At 38.3% G+C, this 21,684-nt stretch overlaps 1 protein-coding gene across 2 annotated transcripts in view; it reads right to left on the bottom strand.

Moving 5' to 3' along the window:
* naf1 (nuclear assembly factor 1 homolog (S. cerevisiae)) overlaps positions 1–21,684 on the bottom strand; it is a 186,790-nt gene that overhangs the window by 67,016 nt on the left and 98,090 nt on the right. For both annotated transcript variants that reach the window (XM_073042990.1, XM_073042991.1), the window contains exon 6: positions 19,196–19,356. In XM_073042990.1, the coding sequence (XP_072899091.1) occupies positions 19,196–19,356 (161 nt within the window). The remainder of the gene's footprint in view (positions 1–19,195; positions 19,357–21,684) is intronic.

Below are 21,684 nucleotides of genomic sequence, written 5' to 3'. Positions count from 1 at the left end.
TCACGTGCCCCCTAATACCCTGAAACCTCATCCATAATATTGGACCCCAACATCTTCCCAACCACTGAAGTTAGGCTAACTGGTTTATAATTTCCTTTCTTCAAACATCATTTATGGTGTTACTATTGGAGACATTTTTCTCTTTTAATCTTTGGTCAATGGGAGGTCAATACCTACCATAAGGCAATACAGCACCATATTTTGTACAATTATGATTTTAACTGGGTTAGTACTTGGTATGAATAATTTGTTCTTCTTTGGAAAAGACCAAATAAAGATGCTAAATGTGTTGGTGGTGCAAGGATAAGAGAAAGGAATGTGAAATGCAAGTTAATAGTCTCTGAAGACAAAAATTACAAACATAGGTTATATGATAATGGGAGTTGAAAGTAGAATAGTTCCTGTGGCAAGAAAGCAAATAACAAGGCAGGATTCCAAATTCAAATTCCTTCATGGTAATTGGAAAATTTTAATACAGCATTGAATGCTAGTACCTAAACCTAACAACAATGCTGCCAGCTTAGATTTTCGGATTTAAATGATTAGTTATGCCTCAGCTACTGGCAATCTTAGTTCAGAGGCAAGAAATCCTACTCTAAAAACATAAGCACAATAAATTAGATTACCATCAATGCTACATTGAGGGAATGCTGCACTATCAGTGCTGCTGCTTTTTTTAAGGTAAGGCCTTGATCTATAGTCCCACATGCTCTCTTAGGTTGACATAAAAATCCCATAGCTAATTTCGAGGAACACAAGAACTAACCCTGAGTTCTCACTTGCATTTATGCCTTAGTTGACATCAGTGAGATTTTCTGATCATAATCACAATTCTGCTTGTGAAATGTAGTCAAAAAGATAGTAGATTGACTGTAAAATGATTTGGAATGTCTTGAGGCTATTAAAGGCAGTAGGTACATGAATATTTTTTGCCCTGCCTTGTTAACTCCTGGCTCACATCGCTGTTAACTCTTGATGGTGACCAATTAAGCTACTGCGTATTATCTTTAATGAATTAACTGCACCAAAGAATAGTATGCAGTTGTAGTGGTTTATAAAGGTAGTGTTACATTCTCTTTTTAGTTCAGCCTTCAATGACAACCATATCTCAAGATTGAAATATAAAAGCAAAGAAACATAGATCATAGGACACCTAAAGGCAACAACACAACTAGGAAGATTTGATCAAGAATGAAAAACGGAAATCACAGTAACTCTGGTGGGACTTTAATCTTTGTGTTAAATAGCCACATCAAAATGCCTAAAGTAGTTTGTAGGATGAATTCATAAAATGTATTTAGTGAAACAATATGTCAAGGAACCAACTAAGCAACCTTGACCTTGTTTGATATTATGAGATGAATTTAATTAGTAATCACATAGAAAACATTTTAGAAAAATGATAGGCTTTTTGTTTCTCAGTTCAAGAGAGAAATAGATTAAGACCATAAGACATAGGAGCACAATTAGTCCATTTGGCCCATCGAGTCTGCTGCACCATTTCCTCACGGCTGATCCATTTTCCCTCTCAGCCCCAATGTCCTGCCTTTCATGCCATGAATAATCAAGAATCTATCAACCTCTGCTTTAAGTATACGCAATGCCTTAATATACCCAATTAAAGACAACTAGACATGTTAAAGTATAATATGAAAATAGATTAAAAGGTTTGCCAGTAAATAAACAAAGTAAAGACATATCTCAAAGTTATCAGCCAATGTATATTCCACTGATGTTTAATAAATCATGAAAAAATAAGGCTAAAGACAAATTTCGATACTTTTTTAAAAAATGAAACCTAATATTTCCAGAAATACCAAGCTTGAGGCCTGGGAAATATTTGGCGAGCATCAAGAAATGACCAAGAAAAATTGAGAAGATAAATGGTATGTGAAATATATAAATACATACTGGTATACAGACACACACACCCACACACACAAAAATGAGTACTATTAGAGCGATTTTTGGGATTAGCACATTTACATTTAGCAAATGACTTCGGCCACCAGTCTTCACATCTGAATATGTATTGTGGATTTGATTTTTTAATGCAGGTCTGAACAATAGGTTCACAGACCACGCAGACCAGGAAACAGGCACTTAGCTGACTGTATATGTACGTGTTCAATCACCATTCCAATGCATGGATGCGACAGTGATTAACACTTGTTTTGGGCATGATGTTGGGAAGATCGGAAATATGGATTTGCTTGAACCACCCTGAATTTTCTTTGTTCTTTAGCACATAAAACGTGTGTAGTGCCAAAATAGGCAGACCTTTCGACCGAAGGCATCTCCATATGATGCCTGCTGTACCTTGTTTTGTCGAACAAAGAAGCTGCTTCGTATCTACCAGTACTTTTCTCTGGTGACTTCATTCACTCAACAAGTACAACAAAAATAAATATGGGTCTCATAGAGATAATAATAATAGAAATTATAACCAGCAATAAATAGCTGGATGAGTGAGCAAGTTATTTGTATCTGTGTTTATTGCAGGAGATACAATAAGAACAGAGAAAAAAATGGTTCGATCTAATGATAGTGAGGAATTAAAGTCATTAATATCACTGGAGAAAAAGTACTGAATAAACATCATGTAAACCAGACAACCTCCAGGATCTAGCAGGCAGTATCCCAGTGAGGTGGATGTAGAGATGTAAGCTACATTAATAATTAGCTTGTGAAATGTCTTCAATTCTGGGACATCTCCAACAGATTAGAAACTAAAAATACTATTTTAAAAGTGAGGGAGGTTTAAAAAATATATAGACCAATTACCTAACATCTATATAGGAAACCAAAGCTAAAGCAGTGGCAACAAAGTTCCTAGAAAATCATAACATGAAGCAGCCAACCTACTTTTTATGAAGGCAAGATGGTCTTTGACAACTCTGATAGTTTTTGCTCATGAAACTAGCAGGGTAGATGAATGCTGATAGTTCATGCAGTGCATTTGGATTTTAAAACACCATTTGATAAAGTGCCTGAAAGAGACTGTAATGTAAATACATACTCATAAGATGGTGGGAAATAAACATCAATGTTTTTGCAGAATCTAAGCTTAATGCTTTAAAGCCAAGACCAAAGTTAAATAAGACGAATATAAAAGTGACTGGGTATTCAGGTGCAGACAATCCAGTTAAAGGAACATGTGTGGCAAAGGTATCACACAAAAATATTGTGCATACACTTTCATTTGTGGTTGTGCCAAAAAATGTAGTCAATTCTGGGTTTATCTGCCTGTGAAAGACTTACTTTGGTGAAAAGAATTTTAGTCCTGGATAGCGACACAGAGTTAGAATACAATGACTTGATGAAAGAGTATGAGGACTTGTTTAAAGGACTTGGTTGTCTTCCAGGAGAGCACTCAATTAAAACTGACAACACTGCAACCCATAATACATCCATGCAGAAAAGTACCTTTTGCATTACATCAACAACTGAAAACAGAGCTAGACAGAATGGAGAGGCTGGGAGTCATAAAAAAAAATTGATGAACCAACTGAATGGGTCAATTCGCTTGTCATTGTTGATAAGAAAAATGGAAAACTGAGGATTTGTTTAGATCCAAGAGACTTGAATCAGGCCATTAAAAGAGAGCATTTTAAATAGCCCACTCGTGAAGAAATTATGTCACAGTTTGCTAATGCAAAGTATTTTAGTAAATTAGATGCATCGTCCGGATTCTGGCAACTCAAATTAGATGAACCGAGTTCAAAATTGTGTACCTTTAATACTCCTTTTGCTAAGATACTGTTTTCTTATGCAATTCCAAAAGGAAGCCTCAGCTCCTGAAGTGTACCATAAAACCATTGACATGTTATATGAACACATAGATACATCCATGGACGATATTATCGTTTGGAATCGACTAAACAAGAGCATGACGCCAGGCTCAGACAAGTCTTTGAGGTAAGACGCAAGGCTAACCTGAAATTGAATCAAGAAAAATGTCAGCTAGGAGTGACTGAACTTACATTTGTGGGTGATATCATCAGCAAAGAGGGTGTGCGTCCTGATGCATTGAAGGTTTCTGCTATTGAGAACATGCCAAGACCGTAATGTAAAAAGGATGTTCAGAGGTTTATGGGAATGGTTAACTATATGGGAAAATTTATACCCAATCTCTCGAAACAGCTTGCTCCATTGAGGCAGCTAACAGAAAAGAGAAATGAATGGAGCTGGAACCATGAACAAGAGAAGGCATGGCAAAATCTCAAGAAAGTACTCTCTGAAGAACCTGTTGAAATTTTATGATGCTGAGAGACCCGTCAAAATCTCATGTGATGCATCTCAAGCGGGCTTAGGGGTAGTATTACTCCAAAAACATGATGAGGAACGGCTACCAGTGGCATATGCATCTCATTCATTATCTGATCCAGAAACAATGTTTGCCCAAATTGAAAAAGAATTGCTCAGCATTATGTTTGCTTGCGAGAGATTTCATCAGTTTGTGTCAGGGCAGTCTATTGAGGCTGAAACCGATCATAAGCCATTGATTGCATTAACATACCTTTAAGCGACTGTCCTTTGCGAATGATGATCAAATTGCAAAGATATGCATTAAATGTGTCATACACACCTGGAAAATTCATGTACACGGCTGACACACTTTCCAGAGCTGTAATATTCATTGATATGGTCATAGAAACTGTACCTGTTGCTCCCAAAAAGTTGGAACTGCTGCGTCTTGAGACAGAAAAGGACAAAATTCTCAATCAGGTAATGCAAGTGGTGTTGGATGAATGGTCAGATAATAGGCAAGACTGTACCTCAGTAGTACAAGGTTATTGGAACCACAGATCAGAACTGTCTGTTGTGGATGGGATATTGTACGAAGGTAGTAGAATTGTTATACCTAAAAGTCTCCGTAAAGAAATGCTTGATAAAATTCATGAAGGCCACCTAGGCATTGAAAAATGTAAGAGAAAGGCACGGGAAGTGATGTTTTGGCCCAGGATGAATCAAGAGATTGCAGAATTGGTGTCTTCTTGTCAAATATGCCTTAAATACCAACCTAGCAACCCTAAGGAGCCACTGCATCCACATCCAAATCCTCATAGACCTTACCAGAAGGTAGGTATTGATCTTTTTATAACTAACAACAAAGACTATCTATTAATAACAGATTACTACTCATTGTATCCTGAAGTGTGCTGTCTAGGCAGAATGACTGCAGAAAATGTAATTACATGCATGAAATCAGGTGTACCTGACAAAGTTTTCACAGACAATGGTCCACAATTTAGTAGTGAATGCATGAAACATTTTGCTCATGAATGGGGCTTTGTTCATAAAACATTTAGTTCATTTTTCTCCTCAGTCTAATAGATTAGTTGAGAAATTGGTAGGAATTGTCAAGAAACTGATGCACAAAGCAAAAGATAGTGGAAGTGATTTTTATAAAGCCTTGTTACCCTACCGAAGTACTCCACTTGAATGTGGATTTCTGCCTAATCAGCTCTTGATGGGGCGATGTTTGAGATCTAATCTGCCAATAGATGAGAGCCTTCTGAGAACAGAAGGAAGGTGAACAAGTGAAAAGATGGAAGGATGAACACAAAGCAAAGCAGAAAATATACTTTGATAGATGTTCTCCTCCATTACCTGAACTGCATCAGGGAGATGAAGGAAGAATACAAGACAAAGTGAACACATGGACACAGAAAGCTACAGTACTTGAAGAAGTACAACCCAGATCATACACGGTCCAAACAGAGGAGGGAGCAGTGGTAAGAAGAAATCGCAAAGACCTCCAGAAAGGGCCTACTTCAGAGATTCAGTTAACGGATGCAGACGAGACAAAACATGTAAATAATAACAAGGAAACACAAAATCTGCGTATAGCACTTAGGAGGTCTACTCGTGTTCATAAACCCACAGAGAGATTGATAGAGACCTGTTGAATTATGTATTTGCTTTGATTAACATTGTTAATTTTTTTTTCTTTTTAAGGAAATGAAGATGTGGTGATCTCACGTGCAATGATGTGCCAGTATCTGACTGGAGAGAGCACTGAGCATGCACAGGATTGCTAGAATATTCCAGCACGTGGCTGGCTTAAGACGTGTTTGTTTATTACTGTAAATAAAAATTCTCTAATTCTTCCAGAATATGATTCTTCATTGTTAATCCATGGTATGTTTAAACAGGAGTAACGTAACACCTCCTTTAATCATTCTCCTCATCAATCAATCTCAAACAATGCACTGAATTGAAAACCTATAATTTCAATTCAATTATAACAATTATGATGTTACAGAGCTAGGCAGTTAAAAAAAAACATTAATGGAATAGACAAAGCTTGACATTTCATACGTAAATGAAAAAAACAGCCAACGCTTTTGTCCAAGATCCTTCCTCAGGATACACTTTCATTTCTGTCAATGCCACCTGACCTGCTGAATTCCTCTAACATGTTGTGTGTGTTACTGCAGAATCTCTTGTGTTTTTGACATTTCCTATGTGCATTCTCGTTGGGCTAGCTTAGTGCAGGCAATTTGTTTAAACTACATAATTTTCAACATTCAACACCAGTACATAGTCATATATGGAATCTGCTAAATCCATTGCCTTTCTTTGTGAACAGAGAAAGGTTAACATCTGGGCAGATGCAAAATCCCACCAAGCCCCACAATCATCCTCAATATCTCACCTCAGATCTACTTCCTGATCTTTTAGTTCTTTGGTTAACTGTTAGCTCTTTCTGGTTTATACATTACAATACCATTCACTTTTCTGCCCATCATCTCATTTATATCAAAGACCACTGGTTTAGTCTATTTGAATACTCAGACATGTAATTCAGATAATTTGTAAATTGTTGAATTATCAGAATACTTAATGTCTTTCATGTAACCACACTTAGTTCTTATTCATAATGCTCACAATTATGCACATTGCCATCAAATAATTGGCAAAATAAGACAAAACCATCATATTATAACTTGCAGAAATAAAGTAAGAAAATGTTGAAAATATTCAAATCAGTCAATATCCCTAAACAGACAATTAACCATTCAGGTTGATAACCTTTCAACAGAACTATGATCATTCATTACTTTTGAAGAAAATGACTAAACTCAAGAACCAAAGTTTTCTCTCCTGCACGTGTTACCTGACATGAACACCTCCAGCATTGGCTACTGTACATTCTGCGGAAATAACTCATTTTTAAACCTTGTTTTCACATTTTTCCACATAAACAAACCCAAGAACTTCCAATCATGAGTATGTGCCCCACTTTCTGTTCTTCCATCAGTATTGGCAAAAATAAACATCGATAGCCACTCAAACACAAGTTTACAGATGCTGGAAATCTAAAGCAATGCACACAAAATGCTGGAGGAACTCAGCAGGTTGGGCAGCACCTACGGAAAAGAGTAAACAGTCGACGTTTCATGCTGAGACCCCTCATCAGGGCTGAGAAGGGGGTAAGACGGTAGAATAAAAAATGGTGGGAGGGGAAGGAGACTAGCTGGAAGATGATAGGTGAAGCCAGGTTGGTAGAAAAGGTCAAGGACTGAAGATGGAAGAATCTGATAGGGGAGGAGAGGAAAGTGGACCACAGGAGAAAGGCCATTGCCAAATCCTAAACATTCTGCAAATGAAGTCAGAAATCTCAAGCAGTAAACACAGCTACCTGACCAAATTTTTTCCCCAGTATATTTAACGGAATCCAGGAAGACTATGTTGAACTTTTCAAACAAGCTGAAAGATGAGTGGAAATACTGAAGAATTTGCTTCACCAAACACAACTGTGATATTTTGGGCATTAAATTCCAGATGCCATTAGAAATGTACAAGTCAGCGTACAACCTCCAGATAGCTTGGATGCCTTCGACTGTGGTAAATCCATAGAACTGACTGAATGTAATTAGGGCCTCAATGTTGAGGACGGCAAACAGAGAGGAAGCTGACACAGGTTTACCTATCTTGCCAATGGACTTGTAGAGTTAGGTACATAGCATTGAACATACCCTTCCAATACTTTGAGGTGTTTGTTATAAGTCATTCAGGGTATAGAAGTGTATAAAAAGACACGGAACACAGTTGCCTGGTAGGGTATGAGAAACTCACACAATCATCTTGAAGATTAATGCACAGAGTAGCATCAACTAACACACAAGAGGGAGATTGAAATTCTGGTTGAGTGGTGCAACAACAACTATCTCTTACAACCTGGAACTGTTTTCTAAGGATGGAATCATCGCCACTGCGGCCTAATTTACATTTTTAAACTTACACATTGTACAGTACTGTGCAAAAGTCTTAGGCACACATATATAGCAAGGGTAGCTACGAATTTTGCACAGTACTGTATTTGTCAGCATGGAGTGGAGAACGAGTTTGTAAATCTGGCAGGAGCAAAGTTGGGAATGGCGAGGGTGGAGCACCACGGGAGGAGTGTGGCATAGGTGGCAGAGGAGTGCCAGGGGCAGGGTGGTGGCGTGGGTACAGACATGCCCAGCCCTGAGACACCAGGCAAGGCGTCTCATAAATGCCCAAGGCTTTTGCACAGTACTGTAAATTGCTTGCCAGCTGTATATCCTGAAATTTGGGACCACCACTTGCAAATTGGCTTCAACTAGAAATCTCCACAAGTGTGGGAACGCAATGACATAGATAGCAGCGGTTCAAGACAATGGCTTTAATAGACATTTAGGAATGAAATGAAATGCTGCACTTGTCAGTTATAATCTAAATAAAGTATAATTCATTTTAGAAAAGCTAGAAAACATCAGTTTATTTCAGAGCCTGACACCATGCACATGATCATATCTCATGCCATCAATTCATTCTATTAAGTGTCTGTGCATTTGTTTTTGGTTAAGTGAGCTGCAGACCTCTCGTCACAACCTCTGAGCCAATTGTTTTGTTCACATTTTATTCTGGTTATACCATGCCATTATAAGTACTTCCACAACCTCATTAAATCTCTCAAGGACTATTCTATTTACAATAAAAAATTAACCAACACCATTTTCTACCCTGCCAATTCTGAGTACAGTAATTGTTTATAAATGATGTGAATGCAAATGACAATGACAAATGACACAACTTATCAAAATAAAAAGGAAGCTTGATTATTATATGTTGCATCATTACAATTTGGTTAAATCAGCATCACTACTTTTAGAACCCAAGTATCCTTACACACAAATTATTGTTCATTAACATCCAAGAACAGGAAGCAATCAGGAAGGCAAGATATATTGGCTTTTAATGCAAAAGGATTGAAGTACAAAATTAAAAACACCACATGCAATTATAAAGCCCTGGTAGAGTAATGAGTACCAGCCTCATCTCCAACTCAAGGAAGAATATTATTTACTATAGAAAGGATGAACCAAAGATTCACCACGACCCATTTCTGGGTTGATGGGTGGGGGGTGGTTGATACTATTCTGACAGTCTGCTTCAAAGTGTTTTATATATATTTATGTAAACTGAATAGAAATAAATGCCGGTGGATGCAGACAAATAGATGGGATAGATGGAGGAAATAGGACAGTGTTTGACAGCAGGATGAAAATAAAATTGAGAGAACACAGCCTTGGGGAATCCATTAATTAAATGAAGAACTAGGCCAATCCATGTACTACACATATATTGAACAAAGTAGAAGAATTATGAGACTATTAAAATTATATATGAAAATTTAAAGCACTAGGGGAAAACGTGCATGAATTCTGGGAACTGCAAAGAAAAACAAAAGTTGGTGAAAGAATCATTAACGGAACTATAATGGACAACTATTTCAGGTAATAAATCACAACCCCAAATTAACGTCTCCTTTATCATATCAGACAAAAATTCACACTCAGCGATTTCAATCACAAGTGCGAGTAGCTCATCAAACTAAAACAACTTCCTTAAGGCATTTCTATGCAGTCTGACAGGACTAAGACAAAACAGAAAGTGAATCTTCCTCTAGTGCTGGTCAAGCAAATAGTTTTATTTAATCTCAAATGCTGTAAAGTATCTTTATTTAAATGTCCTATGGACGGACACACTAAACACCTACAATAACAAAATAAGTACATAGAACTTTCTTTCAATTCCTTCAAACATTTAATTGCAGATTAAAATACTGGCATCAAAAGCATTATACTATATTGCAAGCAAGGAAAGTCACCTCTTTCGCTGCATGAAGAATTTAATGATACTGTGAAAATAGGTTGCAGGTTTCAATGACTGGCACCTTTATTCAATGCAAAATTAATAATTCCAAATGCAGGTTCAGCACCAAATACTCTGGCAGCTATTGGCATAGTCAACTTTGATGTAGATAAAATATTTCTATTATCTCTTTCAAAAATAAATCTGTGGTCTTCAGCATCACAGAGGCATATTCAAAATAAAAGATTGCAAAATTGAGAAAGAAAGTAAGAACAAAGGTTGAGTAAAAAGTTTTATTGTAGATGACAATTTTAATGAGAGGTTGCAGGGTTTCAAACTTGTGTAGGAAGACTAAAGTTTGTAAATTGAAAATTTATCTACCCATTTGGATCTCATTGCATCTTACTTCCCTCTCCTCCTGTTGACAACGTAAGCCCTGCACATGGTCCCATCTCATGCCATTAATTCATTAGCTTCAGTGCTTGTGGATTTTTTTTTTGGTTAAGTGAAGATGTGAAGAAACTTAAACACAAGAATGAAAACATGAAATTGCAAACATTAGGTCAAACTAGACAGAAGGAGTACATGAAATAGGATTTGGTGTGCAATGGGGTGCAAATCATAACATTTCAAAGAGTTTTATGAAGATTGATGAGTGGGACATGAGAAGGAAGCCTGAAGCTGACTATACAAAGATTTCAGCTCTAGAGACTGGAATTCAAAATGTCTGGTTTGATCATCAGCAGCAGTTGCATTGTCAGAGGTGAAGTCCTTTTAAAGGCGCTTCAAACTAAAGTCGAGATGTAGTGGCCAATGTTTGCAGTGTGAAAAAAACTGAAGAGAGTCTTCTCAATATTGAATTGTATAGGGTTCATACACAACTGAACTTTGAACAAGAAATGTGATAATCGCAGAAAGATCAAAGATTTGAGTGCTGGCAGCCTACATAGGGAAGATGATCCCTTGTCAAGTGGAGTAAGGCTATAGCAGTGACACACCTGTTAAAGACAAGTAACTTAAAGGCCTGAATTAGCAACTCAGAGACCCAGTTTTAATAGCATGATGGTGCTAAAAGAATTCAAATTCAGTTAACAATTTGAAGTGGGAAAAAGAAATCACTAGAAGAGAGCAGAACATGTTCTCTTCTCATTGTTGCCATCAGATCGAAGGTACAGGAGAGTCAGAACTCATATACCAGGGTTAGGAACAGTTACTACCCCTCAACTACCCCTGCTATGGAACAAAGGGGATAACTTCACTCAACTTCACTAGCTCCATCATTGAAATGTTCCCACAATGAATGGAATCACTTTCAAGGACTCTTCATCTCAGGTTCTCAGTATTGTTTATTTATTTATTTTGTGTTTCTTCTTCTTGCATTTACTCAGTTTGTTGTCTTCTGCACTCCAGTTGAATGCCCCAGTTGGGCAGTCTTTCACTGGTTCTATTATAGTTACTAATCTATAGATTTGTTAAGTATACCCACAAGAAAATAAATCTGAGGATTGTATATGGTGACATATATGCACATATATTCATGATAGAATTTACTTTGAACATCAAACAGAACATGTAGATTGTTCGGCAATACTCTTAATTTACAAGATCATTAATGGAGAATGTGTGGAGCAGGTTAAGACCTACAAGTATCTGGGAGTACAGTTAGACGAGAAGCTAGACTGGACTGCCAACACAGATGCCTTGTGCAGGAAGGCACAGAGTCGACTGTACTTCCTTAGAAGGTTGGCGTCATTCAATGTCTGTAGTGAGATGCTGAAGATGTTCTATAGGTCAGTTGTGGAGAGCGCCCTCTTCTTTGTGGTGGCGTGTTGGGGAGGAAGCATTAAGAAGAGGGACGCCTCACGTCTTAATAAGCTGGTAAGGAAGGCGGGCTCTGTCGTGGGCAAAGTAATGGAGAGTTTAACATCGGTAGCTGAGCGAAGGGCGCTGAGTAGGCTACGGTCAATTATGGAAAACCCTGAACATCCTCTACATAGCACCATCCAGAGACAGAGAAGCAGTTTCAGCGACAGGTTACTATCGATGCAATGCTCCTCAGACAGGATGAAGAGGTCAATACTCCCCAATGCCATTAGGCTTTACAATTCAACCGCCAGGACTTAAGAACTTTTTTTTTTAAAGCTATTATTAATGCTTTTTGAGATAGTGATTTAGATGCATATCATATTTTTACTGAGTTAAGTATTGTATGTAATTAGTTTTGCTACAACAAGTGTATGGGACATTGGAAAAAAGGTTGAATTTCCCCATGGGGATGAATAAAGTATCTATCTATCTATCTAAGATTCATGAGAATAAAAATGTGTCATCTTTATCCGATGTGGCCATTTAGTTCCAACCAACAAATGCAGTTATTTTTAGTGCATTAAAGCAGCACAACAGGAGGACCTTTGGTCTACGATGTCTCTGCCAGCAATGATGCCAATCCAATCTAATCCTATCTGCCTGGACGTGGTCTAAAAACTTTCCCTTTCCTACTTCAAAGCCACACTCACTAATATTGACATTTCCACAATGAGAAAAAGATTCTGACCATCTATATTGCCCAAACCTCCTCGCAACTTTATATATGTGTATCAGGTCACCCTTCAGCATCCTGACTGGTTGCATCACGGTCTGATACAGTAATTCAAAAGCACAGGAGGTAAGAAGCTGCAGAGTAGTGGACTCAAACCAACACAGCACTAATAAATCCTTCCCAACCATCTGTAGTATCTACAAGAGTACTGCTTCATAAGGCGCCATCCTTCATCAAAGATGCACACCATCTGGGCCATGTACTAAATACCTTGCCCACTTCCTCTGCCTCCAGGTGGACATTCCTTTCCATTCCTTCCTTTCTCCTTGAGTGATCCTACCTACTCCCTTGTTACCACCATTTTTAATGCAAATATAAAGTTCCTTGGAATTCTGAAGTTTATGTGTGCATACGGCAAGACTTATAAACATTTAGGGAAGGGGTTTTGAATGGCAAGCAACAGCCAGTAAAGTGTCGTGCATTGGCCAGCTCAACAAGAGGGTGTTGAATAAGGTTAGTATCATCAATCCACTACCATCAACATTCTGTGGGTCGCAGGTCAGAAGGTCAAAGTCAAGTTTATTTTCAGTTGCAGAAGAGCATGCATAAAATAGGAGCAATGGAAATCTTCTTGCAACATCATCACAGGTACATAGCATCATATGAGCAACACTCGCAAGGAAAAATTGAGCTGTAGTGTTTTATGACTACACATTTTTTTTAAATTCAGAACAAAATTAGAACAAAAATGTCCCTCGTAGTGCAAGGTGATAAAAGTGATATTTAGTGTCAAAGTATGCATATGTCACTATAAACAACCTTGAGATTCATTTTCTTGCAGGCATTCACACTAGAACAAAGAAATACAATACAATTAATGAGAAACTACACACAAAGACTGACAAACCACCGAAGTGCAGAAGTTGAACTGTGCAAATACACTGGATTCTGGTTAATCCAGGCAGCACTTATGTGGGACAACGCTTAAAGAACAAAAGCTCATTTTGAAAATTGTTAGGATTTCCTTAATTTATTTGGGACACTATGCGGCTTAATCAGGGCGGGAGATCATTGATGAACAGGTTCTAACTAGAATCTGATTTTTAGCTGTTAGACGTCACTGTGCTTCAAGCATACAGTTTTTAAATAGCATGTTATTGTGTTCAAAAAGCAGTGATTTTTGTCACTGACTGTTGGTGAGAAATAAACAGCAAGACAATTCCGAGTTGTCTTGCTCACTGTGGTTTCAAGCTTTGAGGCTTGGAGATACTCGAAAGAGCCAGGAGAAAAAATGAAATGGTCATCTTGAATGTTACAATAAAAATGAAGATTTAGAGGATGTAATTGCCAATAGCTTTGTAAGAAGGTAGTCCATTATCTACGCAAGTCTGCACAGATTTTGTTCACTCCGTACGCTGGACGAATTCCTCCATTGATAACTATTAGGAACTAATACAGCTTTATATTGTGGAAGTAATATTGATAACATATTAACTTGTTCCGTATTTCATTTAAATAAATAATTTGTTACTTAGTTTCTTTTTTTTATATAGCGTTTTAACTATATCCATGAAATTTTGGTTAATTGGGGCAGCAATTTAATTGGGCCAAAATGTACTGGTCCCAATATATCCCAATTAATCAATCTACTGTACAATAAATAAATAAATAATACTGAAGACATGAATTGTAGAGTCCAGGTGAGTAAAGTTGTCCACACAAGTTCAGGAGCCTGAAAGTTGAAAGGCAATAACTATTCTTGAACCTGGTAGTATGGGATCTAAGGCTCCTGTACCTCCTTCCCATGGTAGTAGTGAGAAGAGAGCATGGCCTGAATGGTGGGGGTCAATGACCATGGATTTATTGACACAGCAATCACAACTCTTTGGGTGGAGTATTGCACATGTTTACAGAAGACAGAAGTAGTTCCTCATTTCAGCCTTAACTGATCGATTCATTATCCTGAGACCATTGCCACCTCGTGCAAGATTCTTTCTCCATGGAAACATCCCTTCTCGACTTCTCTTGTTGGTTTCTGCAGAAACTTGTCTGCTTCAAAACAGCACTTCTTATTCCTCTAAACAAAGGATATTAGCCATTTTCTCTCAAGCCTTCTTTGTAGGATAACTCTTATCATCACAATCCATCAATATTCCTCATCTTCCTGTGTTTTCTTGGCAGTCCTTCTGATAAGTGATCCCACAATGTTCTCGGAGAAGGAGTTTCAAGGAATAGCCATAGATCAACGGTGTGTAACAACTCAGAGAATGGACAGACGGCTGTTGTTCATCAAATACAGTGCGGTGTATGGCACAACCATCCCACCTTTCTATTATATAACTATCCTTCTATTCTTTTCAAGAGCTTGGTTGCAAAAGTTTTTTTTAAATAAAGGTGCAAAGAGAGAGAGCTGCAGGGAGTTATGCAGATCAACTGAAGAACCCAGGATTATTTTCCTTACAGTAAAAATCATGCAGTGTTATGTTGATATGTATGAACAAGAAGCTGTCAACAATGGCACTCTGGCCCAGGGTGTATTCCAAGCCAAGTACTAAAGATAAGAGCGTAATGGCCTTGATATTTGCTAATGCAACACTGTTTACTTCAGTGCTACGCAAACGAAAGATTTTCTTTCCCCAGTGAAAATTGATAATGACAATTTCCAGGTCACTTGTAGAAATTTAATCAGGCATTTTCTAATTCATGTGGTGCAATCATCATGATGTAACAGAAGCTTTCAGCCAATTGAGGCCATATCAGATCACTCAGCGTAATCCAGTCAGTCTCATTCCTCCACTATGTCCACATACCTTCAGCAAATCCATTTCCCTCTAGTTGCTATCAAATTCCTTCAATACAGCACAGGAACAGACCCTCAGGCCCACCATGTTTGTTCCAACCACAGTCTGAATTAATCCTGTATCTGCCTGCAAATGGTCTGTATCCCTCCTTCCCTGCTTGTTCCTGTGCCTGTCTAAATACCTCTTAAATGTCACTACTTCCAGTACTTCCTCTGACAAGGTGTTCCATGTACCACCAATCTAAGACTCGCATTTAAAATTTCCTTCTCTATTATTAAAGCCATACCCTCTAGAACAAGATATTCTCACCCTGCAAGAAAGACCACCTACCCTATCTTTGCCTCTCATGAATTTATATACTTGTGTCAGGTTGCTACTCAGCCTTCAATGCTCCAGAAAAAAGTACAGATTAGTAATCATCTCTCCTTTCACCACCCATGTGGGCGGTGAGCTCCCAATCAATTCCACTCACTGCATATAAAAGCTGTCATGTTCACATCACTCATTATGTCTTGTCCATAATATCGTCTCTCTTAGCCCTGGCACTATCAATTGACTTTTGCTATTCTACTTTAATGTAAATCTGTCATAATCTTTAATCCACTCCCCCCCCCCCCCCCCCCCCGTTAGCATACATTCTGGAAATATGGAAGATAGCAAATAATAATTTCAATAGCAACCAGTCTTCAGATCTGAATGTGGATTGCAGATTAAATTTAAGATGCAGCTCAGAACAATGGTCTTCCTGGAGCTGCAGATTGGGGTTGATTGGAAACCTGCAAGCACTCCATTCACCTGAGATGTCTGTACATGCATGATTAGCACGCATGTTGTGTGTGCTGGTGCGAAGATTTAGGTATTTAAAAAATTATGTGTAACTCAATAGAATTATGAATGCATTGTTTTTATAGAAATTGTCCTGTTGTTACCTTTATTATGTAATGTTGGATCCAGGAGCCTCTCTCACATGAGTGACTCCAAATACTGTTAAGCTTGTGTGTGCCAAAAAAACACTTTTATACCTACCAACTGCACATCTCCAATCGCTTCTTTCAGTCCTGTGCAGTGCCCCCCCACCCTACCAGACAGTGATGCAGCCTCTCAGAATGCTCTCCACAGTACATCTATAGAAGGTTTTTAAACACAGAGTAGGCACTTATGGCCTTTCAAGCTGCACAGCCCAGCAGTTCCCCGATTTAACCCTGGCTTAATCATGGGACAAATTACAATGACTAATTAACCTACCAACCGGTATGCCTTTGGACTGTGGGAGGAAACTGGCGCACCCGGAGAAAACCCACAGAGTCACAGGGAGAATGTACCAACTCCTTACAAGCAGCAGCAGGAACTGAACCCGTGTCGCCTGTACTTTAAAGTGCTGTGCTAACCACTACACTACCATGCTGCTCTGTCTTATGGAACATCAATGCTACAAAATGCAGAGCTGTCAGAGATGTCCAACAGTTTAGGTTTTGTCAATGACAGCCAAAAAACTGAGCCAATTTTGCAGATGGGTGATCTACAGAACTGGCCAGAAATGAAATAGAAGAAAGCAAGTCCCTATAGCAGTAGAATTTGATGAGTCCAAAAAGCCCACATGAAAATAACTGCACCTCGTACTGACAGTTATCTATCGTTAATAGTTACTGGGTTCTGCATTCTCCATTGATAGATACTCCATGAGCTGCTCCATGTTTCCAACAGCTCTGACAGTTCAGAGCTTGCAAATGCCGATTTCAACCTACACTCCCCCACACACACACACAACGTCTTAGTTTAAATACCCTCATTCAATCTACCAAACAAATGGCTTTAACAACAGCTTATCAACAGTGCAACACTGGTTCGCGCTATTAGAGATATTCATCCCATCTAATCTAAACCTCTCCCCACCCTCTCTACAACCTGAAACTAGTCATCTGGTGGCCTTTATAGAGATGACTAGTGAAGAAGAGAAACCTGTGGATATAGTGGATATGGATTTTTGGAAGGATTTCAGTAAGGTCCTGTACTGTGGGTTGTTCAATATGATTAGACCATATGGAACAGGTGTGATGTCATGACATCAACTGAGACCTGGCTATTGAACACAAAGCAAAGAGTGGAATGGGAATAAACAGATTATTTTCAGGTTGGCAAGCTTTTCCTGTTTGGGTACTACAGGGACAATTTTTGAGTCCCAGCTTAATACAATATGTATAAACAATGCTGAGGGGATGAAATATCATTTTTCCAAGTTTTCTGACATTATTAAACCAGGTGGGGTAAGTAGAGGAGCCTCATGGATACAGGGGAAAGTGATTGAGAATACACCAGATATAATACAATGTAGAAAAACATAAGGCACTTCATTTTAGGGCAAATAACAAAAAAAGTGAATTATTTCTGGTCGCCATCATTAAACAGTGACTGATTAGGTAATTTTAATGTTCAAAGGGGCCCCAGTGTGTTTGTGTCCACAAGTCATTAAAGACCAACATGCAATATGTAGAAAATGATTCAAAGGGTAAATAGTATGTTGTCCTTTATCGTGAGAGGATTTGAATACAGGGTAAATAAGACATTGCAATTGCAAAGGACATTGCAAGACTGCGCCTATAGTATTATGTGCAGTTTTGGTTTCCTTATCCAAAAAACGGATGTACCTTGGCTACTGGGAATGTAACAAAGATTAATTTAACTGGTTCAGAGTACTGTGGGATTTCCATACGAGAAGAGATTAAGGAGCTGAAACTGCTTCTCCAGTTTAAGAATAAGAGAACAATTCATCAAAATGTACGAAATTAATTGTGTTTGACGGGCTAAATATAGTAAAGCTTTTTTCCCTGACCGTCCAGGACCAGGGGCACAGTTTCAAAATATGAGGGTGGTTAAGATGAGATGAAATCTCTTCAATCAGAGGCTGGTGAACTTTAAAGCTCTCTACCTGAAGCTCCCTAGATTCAGTGTCATTGTGTTCATTCAAAAACAGATTGATGGATGACTTATTCTTACTCCTGGCCCTTATAATCTTAAGAAGAGTTTAAGGATATTTATCTCTAGTGACTTTTGCTCTGGAATTTTCAACTCAACAGTACTGACAATAACTCAGTAGTTCAAGATAGAAACCTTCTTGAAAACTTCTCAGAGGCAGTAAGAGAAGGGGAGAACAAGCACAGTAGTTGTTGTGGGTTCTCATATCTCTCTAAATGGAACAAAGAAGCATTCACTGAACATCTACTTTGAATCTCAAAGTTCATCAACAACAATACATTTATTCAGGTACCCAAAATTAGCCTTCCAACGTATAGTAATCAGTCTGGAAATCTGCTGAGAGAGAATGTATCAAAACATGCTGCAAGCAAAATAATGCTCAATCTAGAGTCAGTCAGAAGATAACCTTTAAATCAATGGAAACTTTTAGCATTGGATCATATGTTACTTCATACAAAGGTTAAATAAATTTGGAAGAGGAATTTCATGCATAAGTTTCAAATTGTCAGTAAACCATCTGGGTCATTTTTTTATTTAAAGAAGTTAATTTCTTTTTTCAATTTGTCCCATAAATATTGTAGAAACAATTTTGTCAGGTAAATAGCATTCTTCACCTTTAAATAATTACAGCTGGACATTATCAAACACCTAGAAAGATACAAAATGAACTGGAAAACAATACTGGAGGGTCAGTGGTATTTCCTGCTTTTACCAAATAAGTTCTAAATTGCAAAATGTTTGGTAATTAACTTACTGCTTCAGTTGCTCTGTGAAAATATACTGTGTGAAGTCTTTCACCATGGGAGCGAAATACAACAAGTCCTTCAGCTCAATCCCCTTTGCAACAATATCTTCAACAGAATTGAATCGTAGAACATAGAACGGATGACAAACTGGACCAAACACTTCAAACACCTGTTAATTAAAAGAAAAATGAAACAAGCTTGTTGTGTTCTTTACAATCCAAACAACAAGTACATGACTAGTGTTAGAGGGAATTATTCAAACAAAAGTTTGTGGGATTGTGGTGGATGAAACATGCAGAAAAATGCAGTAGAATAGCTTCACTTCAAGATATTTTCCCAGCGAGAAAATCAAGACACATTCCCATTTCATACCAAACAGATGAAACTTTGAGGTCTTCTTTTCCAAAGTACAAACATATGAATTAAAATTGGAATTGGCCACTTGGTCCTCTGCCATTTAATATGATCATGTGATTATATTAACATAATGCTGTCCAGCACAATCACCTTTCACCCCTTACTTATCAGTATTCTATCCTTAGTTGAAAAATGTGTAAAGACTGCATGCTTCAATCAATTTCTCTTCCTCTTCTAAATTCTTAATGAAAACAGCTGAGCTGTCCAACCTTTAGAGAAATTTTTACCCATAAATATTATTCCAATAAACCATCTCAGAATTGCTCACAATGTATTTACATTGTTTCTTAAACATGGTCTCACTGCTGAAATAGAAGCATAATCACTCTTCTTTTGCATAACCACTTGGCAATAAGTGATTACATTTTATTAGTGTTTCTAATTACAATACCTTCACAGTAGCTTTTTGTATATTATGCACAAGGATACTAAACCCCTCTGTATCTCAGAACTATGCAATCTCTCACCATTTAGAGAATATACATTTAAAATTTTTTCCCTTTGCAAAGGAATTTTCCCACATTATACACTGTTTGTCAGCTCTTTGCCATTTCACTCATCCTATGTGTCTTCCTTCATATCCTCCTTGTCCTCTTCATAAATATTTGACTTAAACCCATCTTACAGACCTGCCAATGAGTCTGTTTGCTTCTGCTCACAATGTTTAGGTGTCCAAAGTACAAATAAGCTTGTGGATGGCACTCATAAAAAAGCTCTGTCCTACCTGAAGTACAGCTGTCGGCCACATAACTAATAAATCAATGAGGAACACTAGAACAAAAACACTATCAGTGACATCATAAACAACATTATATAAAATGTGCTAGAAACGGACCTTTATGGCATTAAATGATTGAAAAAATGATTTAGACTAGGGCAAGACACATTTGTAATCATTTCTTAGCCATGTCCGAAATTAGCTGAGAGCCAGATCAGAGGCATTCAGGTCTGGAGATCAAGAATGCAACGAGAGGAGCAGTAATGATCTCCTGAAAGCCATCTCTGGGGCAAAGTGGAGATTCCAGACTAGACCGGAAACATCAAGTGATGCTTGAAAGCCAGAACAAAGTTAAATCTTACAACACAGGGGACAGCAGAGCTTCATTTCCAGATGAGCTCAATGCCTTCTATGCAGCTTTGATCACCAGAACAGGGAGGAACTATTGCACACCTCAATGCCTCTTCGGTCTCAGTATCTGAAGGTGATGTGCAGGATGCCTTCAAGAGAGTGAATCCCAGGAAACCATCTGGTCCAGACAGAGTACTTGGCTGAGTACTGAAGACCTGCTGACCAAATGGCCGGTCTATTCACAGGTATCTTCAACCTCTCACTCCAGAGGTGTGCGGTACCCAACATTTCAAGCAGGCTTCAACGGTACCAGTGCCCAATGTCTAAATGACATTCGCCCAGTGGCACTTACATCCACAGTGATCAAATGTTTTGAGATGCTGGTGTTGAAGTATATCAGCTCCTGTCTGAGAGGCAACTTGAATGAGCTCCAATTTGCCTACCAAAGCAACAGGTCTGCAGCAGATGCCATCTCATTGGCTCTTCACACAACCCTGGAACATCTGGACAGCAAAGATGCATACATCAGGATGATCTTCATTGACATTTAACACCATCATCCCCTCTAAGCTAATCACTAAGTTTCAAGACTTGGGTCTCCATACCCCCACATGCAATTGGATCCTGGATTTCCTCACTTGTAAATCACATTCAGTTTCAATTGGCAAAAACACCTCCTCCACAATCCCCATCAGCATGTGTACTTAGACCCTGCACTACTCGCTTTACACCTGTGACTATGCGACTAAGTACAGCTCCAACACCATATACTAGTTTGCTGATGACACCACTGTTGTGTGTTGTACTTGAGGTGGTGATGGATCAGCATACAGGAGGGAGACTGAAAATTTGGCTGAGTGGTGTAATAACAACTTCTCACTCAATGTCAATGAGACCAAGGAACTGATTGTAGACCAGGAGAGGGAAACCAGAGGTCCATAAGCCAGTAATCATCTGAGGATCAGAGGTGGAGAGGGTCAGTAATTTTAAATTCCTGGGTGTCACTACCTC

This window comes from Hemitrygon akajei, chromosome 4, assembly GCF_048418815.1.
Source record: "Hemitrygon akajei chromosome 4, sHemAka1.3, whole genome shotgun sequence".
Classification (NCBI taxonomy): domain Eukaryota; kingdom Metazoa; phylum Chordata; class Chondrichthyes; order Myliobatiformes; family Dasyatidae; genus Hemitrygon; species Hemitrygon akajei.
The sequence above is the reverse complement of the archived record's forward strand: the minus strand, read 5'-3'. Positions and strand labels throughout refer to the sequence as shown.